The 8,693-nt window shown below is 44.2% G+C and overlaps 1 protein-coding gene across 1 annotated transcript; it reads left to right on the top strand.

The window, feature by feature from the left end:
- Window positions 1-413: 413 nt before the first annotated feature.
- Window positions 414-8,340, top strand: LOC308579725 (vomeronasal type-2 receptor 26-like; the record flags this gene model as incomplete). Its single annotated transcript, XM_081180657.1, has 5 exons — window positions 414-699; window positions 2,007-2,801; window positions 4,368-4,595; window positions 5,520-5,646; window positions 7,442-8,340. Exons 1-5 carry the CDS (start codon window positions 433-435, stop codon window positions 8,338-8,340), a joined length of 2,316 nt encoding a protein of 771 aa, XP_081036783.1. The 5' UTR covers window positions 414-432.
- Between the last annotated feature and the right edge of the window lie 353 nt (window positions 8,341-8,693).

Below are 8,693 nucleotides of genomic sequence, written 5' to 3'. Positions count from 1 at the left end.
TTATAGAGCGAAAAATACGGTATTCTTCCCTCTCCAATTTCTTCTTAAGTAACTCCATGCAGATTACTTTCTCTCAGGTTTTACTTCCTTCTTCCTTCTTCCTTCTCCAGTCAGTGTTGGACCTTCATTTTGGACCTTTTGTGATAATGGCTGCAGGCAAGCATATACTCATAATGTTCCTTTTTTTATTTCAACCAGCAGTCTTGCCAAACTACTTATTTCTGCACTGCCACAATATATATATATATATATATATATATATATATATATATATATATATACCAAAGTCCAACATGAATTAAATTTACTGTTGTTTTTTTAATTTGCTGTTTTGTAATTGGAAATATTGCCTGAATTAAGTGTCATTTTGATCTCAGGGTAAACTATAAATACTTGTTGTATTGCAGGTTTGAATTCAGAAGGTACTGGCATATGTTGTCCTTCTTCTTCACCATTCAGAAAATCAATCAGGATTCTAGGATTTTATCCAACATCACCCTGGGCTACAACATCTATGAGAACTATTGTGATAGCAGAATCACTTCCGATGTCATGCTAGACCTGCTGGCTGGTGGGGAAATCAATATTCCGAACTACAATTGCGGAAGACGGAACAACCTGTTGGCAGTTCTTGAACATGCTAATTCTGACATCTTCAGCCAGATTTCAACCATGTCAGGCATCTACAAAATCCCACAGGTATGATGGATTGGGAGAAAATCAACTGTGTATAATTCTAGAGATCCTTTGGTGACTTGCAACATTTATTTTGCCGAAGTTTATGTTCCTTTTTGTTCTCCTATTTGGAGCAAGACTTCCATTTTTCTGAAGGAAACTTTACCTGTAACAACTCCCCTGAATCTGTCTATTACATTGCCATTATTTTGCAATTAACAACATTTAAGAATTGCCTGGATTAGGCCAATCTAATTCAGCATCCTATTTTCACAGTTGCCAATCTGCTGTCCCAATGGGAAGCTCACAAGCAGAACTTGACTGCAACAACACTCTCCAGACTTGTGACTCACCACAACTGATATTCAGTGCATACTGCCTTGAACAGTGGAGGCAGAACATTGCCTTTTAAAACCATCCAAGTTAAAGTATGCACTCTGTGAAGAAGTTCCTTCTTTGATCTGTCCTGAATCTTCCAACATTTATATGTGTCTCCTTTTCTTTGCCTCTTCTCCAAACTAAAAGGTCCCTTTCTTCATAGAGGAATTGCTCTCAAGCAGCCGTGGCAGCTCCAGGGGGCTGAGGTGTCCCCTCAATATCTTTTGGCAGGGTCCCCAGCCCCCACAATGTTGAGGGGGCTTTCACACTGGCAATCACTGTCAGAGACCCGGCAGGGCAAGGTGTCTTGGCCCAGCGTGTCCCTTTGGGGGTCACCAGGGTGCCTTCCAGGAAGGAGTGCTGGAGATCTCAAAATGTGCTCAGGTGTCTCCTTGGACCTCATGGAGGAGGAGAAGGAGAAGGAGACCTCACCAAGGTGGTCTCAGCCTTGTGGTGGCAGCTGCAAATGAAAGTAAGGCAGCGGGTGCTGGGCGATGGGTGGGGGATGGCGGGTTGAGTTGGCCTGGCTGGATTGGGAGGGCCGGCATGCACATTGTGAGCCACACATCTGACATCATGTGTGTGTGACGGGCCCCCCAATGTTAGGCGCAACTCAACACCTGTGCACCCCATTGGGTATCCTTGCCTCTTTCTCTCTCCTAGATATACGTAAGACTGTGCTGCTAAACAACCCTGACCGAAGTATATTGATGCTGAGCATCTCTGTTCATCACTTGCTTTGGAGTAAAGATCACCATTCAGTCCTATGGGGGAAAGTAAAGCACTGTGTTGGGGATGCTGGGCACAGCGGCTTGAGTAGACTGGCACTCACTGACAAGCACACCACAGAGTCCCCTTGGAGGTTGTTGATACATGTTAGTAACTCCAGATTAACAAGCATTTGATCATTGTCCTGGAAAGGTATCATCCATCTTTTCCCCCTTCTTCACTAGGTCAGTTACGGCTTTCTTCTTGATTATAAAACTCAGTTCCCTTTTGTCTACCGGATGGTCCCAAAAGAAGAGGCGCAGTGCTTGGGGATTGTCCAGCTGCTCCTGCACTTCCAGTGGACGTGGGTTGGTCTCGTCGCTCCAGACACTGACAATGGAGAGAGGTTCATGAGCGCCTTGAAGCCCCTGCTGACCCACAATGGAATTTGTGTTGCCGTTTCAAAGAGAGTCCTCAAGACGATGCCGTATTACGAGTTACTCAAAAGAGAATCCCGTGACGTGTGGAGACAAGTTAGCGTACTTGTTTACTATGCAGACTCTCAACACGAATTTGATCTGATTGCAATTTTGCAAACCCTACTTGAAACAATACACGCTGGGTCAAAGCTCTGGATCACAACAACTTTTTGGGACATCAACATGTACTTGTTTGTTGATTTCCGTTACCTCTGGGGTTCCTTGTCTTTTGTAACGAAGACCCCCATAAGGATGAAATATGACTACTATAATCCATTCTCGCCTGTTCTTGAACGGTTTTGGAAAAGAGCATTTCATTGTTCATATTCAAAGCATGTGTTGTCTGTGAAAGGATGGACAAGATGCACAGAGGGAGGAAAGCTGGAGACTTTGCAGCAGGAGGAGCTTGAGAGAGTTTTCTCCCAGGACAGCTACAGCACGTACAACAGTGTCCAAGCAGTGGTTCGGGCTTTGAACATGGCTCATTCATCGAGATCCAGACAGATCTTGAGGGTGGGTGGAGGACGTGGGCTGGAACATCAGAGGCTGCACCCTTGGCAGGTATTTCTCATTCAGTGGTGCCCCAAATCTATCACTTTGAGTAGCCAATCTCATTTTGCCTAACAGTGGAATATGCTCTCCTTCAAAAATGAAACGAACATAGAACTGAGCTTACACCCGCAATGATAATGAGTAGCCAGCCTTAAAATGCTGAAGAGAAGGAGGTTACTAAGCTGTGACAGCAGAAAACAGTAGCAACCATGATCAGCCACTATGGCTGCAGTACTATATGCACTTACATGGGAATAAGCTCATTGAATTCAGTGAGGGTTACTTCTAATAGAAATATGTAGGAGTCCAGATGAGTTGTGCGCTAGTCCCAATATGAAGCACCCTGCTGTGAGTGCTGAAGGCCGCTCCCTACAAGACTTATTTCCACCTGGCCTAGAGAGTGGGAACCAGGCTCACCTGCTCTGCTTTAGACTCCTGGGAGTAACCAAACAAACCAACAAACCCCTGTGCTGCAAAGAGAACGCCAGTAATGTCTAGGGCCTTTTCGGTGGTGGCGCCCGCCCTGTGGAATGCCCTCCCATTGGATGTCAAGGTGATGGACAACTACCTGACATTCAGAAGACATCTTAAAGCGGCCCTATTCAGGGAAGCTTTTAATGTATGATATTTTAGTGTTTTTTGGTTTCTGTGGAAGCCGCCCAGAGTGGCTGGGGAAACCCAGCCAGATGGGCGGGGTACAAATAATAAATTATTATTATTATTATTATTATTATTATTATTATTATTATTATTATAGGCAACATGATGACCATGTACATACGTAATAGACAATCTTTATAGAATTCCTTCAAACCATAACAAGTACAAAATGAAATCTTTCGTCTCAAAGTCTCTGCAAATCTTTAAATGAAGCGAGTAAATTTTACAGACAATGACTTGCATGACATATCACTTTACAAAAAATATAAACTATAATACAAACAGTAATGAAAAAGAGTACATACCCCATCTTATTTTGAATGAATGTCTATAAATGAAAATATCAAATGCTGTGGAACAGTGCTCATGTAATAATGTAGTCACTGCTACTAACAATATTTTTTTGAATATTGCCCTGCTGCGAGTCCTGAAGAAGCCCAGACTCACTGAAACAAACTCTGGGGTTGGGGCAAATGTCGAAAATGCTTTTCAATGTTTTAAAATAGTTTTTAACCTGTGGCATTTTAAATTTCTGTTTTTGTTTTTGCTCTGTTGGGTGGTAGGATAAATGTTTAGATGGGGCTGGAGATTAGTTTAATTTTAGTATAACTGTAAAAATAATATTTTTAGCAGGGGCAATTAGAGTAAGATCTATTATGTGATTAACTTTCTAACATTCCTCAGGTTTCCCTTTTTCTTTTAATCAAAAGAAAGCCTATTGGCTCACATGTTTTATCTGTGGCTAAAGCTAACTATTTAGCTCGATTTCCAGTATATTTTACTTTATTGCTATTGGCTAATGCAAATAAAGTTTCTAGCTAGCTAGCTAACCATGGCTAGTAGCTATCGATAGCATTGTTCTCTGTGAATTTGTCTTACCTACCACACATGTTGCTCTTTCTCCTGTCCTTTCAGCTCCACCCTTTCTTAAGAGAAGTCCAGCTGACTAATACCTCCATCGAGGGGCAATGTTTGGATGAGAGTCGGGAGCTGCCAGCCAGCTTTGACATCATCAATTGGGTGCAGTTTCCCAATATGTCTCGTGGCAGAGTGAAGATTGGAAGTATGGAGGGATGCACATCCTCAGACCTGAAGTTCACCATTAACCCAGATGCTATTTCATGGCCCGAGACGTTTAAGAAGGTTGGGGAGATGTGTATCATTTTATTGTCTGTGACATGTGCCAAGCTCAAATAATCTGAGCATGCTGGGACGCAATGTAAACACGTACGGCATGGATGAGGAACCAGATGTTGTAGGACTCAAACGCGCATCAGCCCCTGCCAGTACAGTCTGTCAGGAGTTCAGCCTACACCTGAGTAGGACTCTGGAAGAGACACATGCCCGGCTGGCATGTTCTCTCCCTCCTGGTCAATCGTTCGGGAGCTTCATAAGCTTTCTTCAGCCCGAACATCACAGCGACCGATGCCAACCGACACCGACACACTTAGGGATCTGCAGAGTTCGTGCATTTCGCGTGACAGACCTCAGCAACTCAGCATTTTGGCTAATCTACTTTATTTACATATAAACACACACGGAGCACTGCAACATGGCTCCCTCTCTCTCTAGCATCAGACAGCAAAGAGAAAAAGAACAAAAGTCAATAGTCCCACTTCACGGAACACAGTAACACAAACATGCTGTCACTTCCCACTCTGTGGAGTCAAAACATATCACGTCGTGTGAAAGACAAAAATCCCATGACTTCAATCAGAGATCAGGAATTCTAACACAGTCATGGCTGTGGGAGATAATGGGATAATGGGAGCTGTAGCCCAGCAAGATAGTCGCAGGTTCTCCATCCCTGATCTACAGGGCTGCACTGTACAAAGGAACCTTCCCATAGCAGCACCAGCCAATGAGTGTTTAGCTCCCCCAACCTGCCCTGTTTGGGGGCATTAAGGGCAGGTTCTGCCATGGCTGGCCCAGAACATTTTGTTGCCTGAGAAAGAGGCTGCCTAGCAAGGTTTTCATGGCGTCTGAAGCACAAATCTTTGAATGTATACCACCAACCACAAATACTCCTAATTCTTTTCCTGTGACGCTCCATCTCTTTCTGGACAGACCGTGCCTCGTTCCAGGTGCACCAAAAGCTGCCAAGCTGGAGACGCCAAGGAGACTCAGGAAGGAAAGCCAGTTTGTTGCTATGCTTGCACTCCATGCGCAGAAGGGACCATCTCGACTCAGGAAGGTATTCCATTTGTTTTGTTTGCAAAACACAAAACGAACAAAAAACCCTGTAAGCCTGACGTTAAAGGGGGAGGGGGAAATACCATGGCAGAGAAGAACATAAAATTGTGTTCATGAAGCAAGTACAAAGTGGTAACAACAGTGAATGGGATGGCCTTGCCAGGGAGCCTCAGCTGCCGCTAGCTGTGATGTGATTCCAGCATCAGGCGAACAAATCTTTAGCTGTTCAACCAGTCCAGCGCATCGTCTGGTTTAATGACTTGCTCTCTAGAATGCTGGTTCTCTGTGCTTGGTTCTGAGATTTTTTTTTACATTTAAAAATTTATTATTTCAGTTTGTAGAATGCCCTGGTAGTTTTAATGATGGCCATGCCGTTATCAATGTTTCTCTCCACACTGCTGAATGTTGATGCTGTTGTACTGTGCTTTGTTTATCTGTGGTTTTCATATATCCATTCCCCTTCCCTGGGGGGGGGGGGGTGTTGCGGACACAGCATCCTAGTGACCCGGCTTGGGGATGGAGGATGCCGCCCACATCTTGGGGATTCCCAGCCACGTCACGCCCCTGGCCATCCAATCGCCATGGCTGGGGGCATGGCAGTAGGCCATGGGGGTGGCCTCTTTTTGCCTCCTCGCCGGATCTCGCCCAGCCCACCTGCCCTCTTTTTATGCATTGCTATGACAGCGACCTTGCTATGGACATATGTCGACTACCATATTGATGGGGCGGGGTAGGAATTGTTTCACTTGGCAAATTGGCACCAGCCATTTGGTTTTCGCCTACCTTGTAGCAATCGTCACAATTTTGTAAGGTTAGGCATTGGGTAGGCCTTTGTGATGGGAGGGGAGGTTGTAGCCTCTGCCTGCCCCTCCTCGATAAGGGTATCCTGTTAAAAGGATCCGATTAGCCCATTAACCTAAATTATTTGTGTCCATGTGTGTTTATCATATAAGGGAACTGCGGGGCCCAGGGCCTTGTCATGAATGAGGTTTTCTTCTTCTGGATGGGTGCCTTAAGGTATTGGTGGACAGGATGAGAGCTAATAAGCTTAGTTTGAATCCTAGGAAGACAAAAGCTCTTAGCTGTTCTGGCTTTATTTTGAATTTGTTTACATTTTCTGTGAAGGTTTTAAACCTCTGCTCTATATGTGGTTGGGGAACAGGAACAGGTCAGTCGTTAAAGACATGTTCTAGTCTTTATCATGCACAGTGAATTCTCCACAATGTGCTGCACTTTTGGGCAGATATGAAACACATAAAGCAGATTTGTAGAAGGAATCCTATTGTACAGTGTTCAGGGTACACCAGTTGAAATGGATGCAAGGAGGCCTAAATTTATGTCAGATATAGGCCTCTGTGTACAAAGCATATCCTCTACCAGTAGATATCTTCCTCTTGCTATTGCTTCTGCTCCTTCCTGTTTCCTGTTACCATCAAATGCAATACAGCAAAGACATTTATGGATGTAAGCTTGATGTCAATAATCCTGGAGTCGCTGTCCTTCTCAGATGCAGGACATTGCACTAAAGGTCCCGAAGATCAGCATCCAAACAATGACAGAGATCCATGTGTTTCCAAGGTTATTCCCTTCCTAGCCTATAAAGAGCATTTGGGAATCCTCACGACTTCCTTTGGCATTTCTTATCCTTGACCACTGCACCTCTCTCCTTCCCAACAACACAGTGTTCTTTCCTGATCTCTCCCATATTGCAACCATTCCCCACAATTGTGACAACATTCAGACTGCTGTAGGTGTTATAATGCTATAAGGATATTGAAGTCTCTTTCTCTGTACAGATGCCAAGGAATGCATCAAATGTCCAGAAGATCAGCATCCAAACAAGGAGCGAGATCAATGTGTCCCCAAAATAATCGCTTTCCTGTCCTATGAAGAATCTCTGGGGAGCCTCCTAACTTCCTTTGCCCTCTTCTTATCCTTAACCACTGGCCTTGTGTTTGGAATATTCATTAAATACAAGGAAACTCCAATAGTCAAAGCCAACAACCGGGATCTCTCCTACACCCTTCTCATCTCGCTCCTTCTCTCCTTTTTGTCCTCCTTCCTCTTCATCGGCCAGCCAACAAAAATGACCTGCCTTCTGCGACAAACAGCCTTCAGCATCATTTTCTCAGTTGCCGTCTCTTCCATCCTGGCAAAAACCATTGCTGTGGTGCTGGCCTTCCTGGCCACAAAGCCAGGGAGTAGGGTGAGGAAATGGTTGGGGAAGGGTTTAGCCAACTCCATTGTCATTTCATGTTCCAGTGTACAAGTTCTTATCTGCGCCACTTGGCTGGGGATCTTTCCCCCATTCCCAGACTCTGACATGCACTCCCAGCCTGGGGAGATCATCCTGCAATGCAACGAAGGGTCTGTGGCCATGTTCTATGGTGCCCTGGGCTACATGGGCTTCCTGGCTGCCATCTGCTTCACAGTGGCTTTCCTGGCCAGGAAGCTGCCTGGGGCCTTCAATGAAGCCAAGCTGATCACCTTCAGCATGCTGGTCTTCTGCAGTGTTTGGGTGTCCTTTGTGCCTACTTACCTGAGCACCAAGGGGAAATACATGGTAGCCGTTCAGGTTTTCTCCATCTTGGCCTCCAGTGCTGGGCTTCTGGGATGCATCTTCATGCCAAAGTGCTACATTATTATATTGAAGCCTGATCTGAACATGAAGAAGCATCTGAAGACAAAAGACTAAACATTGCATTTAATAATAATAATAATAATAATAATAATAATAATAATAATAATAATAATTTATTATTTGTACCCCGCCCATCTGGCTGGGTTTCCCCAGCCACTCGGGCAGCTTCCAACAAAGATGAAAAATACACTAAAATGTCACATATTAAAAACTTCCCTGAACATGGCTGCCTTCAGATGTCTTCTGAATGTCAGGTAGTTGTTTATCGCTTTGACATCTGATGGGAGGGCGTTCCACAGGGCGGGCGCCACTACCGAGAATAATAATAATAATAATTTATTAAATAATAATAATGTATTATTATTTAATAATAATATTTAATAATATTTAATTCTTAATTTTAATAT

The sequence above is a fragment of the Podarcis bocagei genome (assembly GCF_964188305.1).
Source record: "Podarcis bocagei genome assembly, chromosome: 2".
Classification (NCBI taxonomy): domain Eukaryota; kingdom Metazoa; phylum Chordata; class Lepidosauria; order Squamata; family Lacertidae; genus Podarcis; species Podarcis bocagei.
Note: the sequence above shows the minus strand (reverse complement) of the source record. Positions and strands in the feature narration are given on the sequence as shown.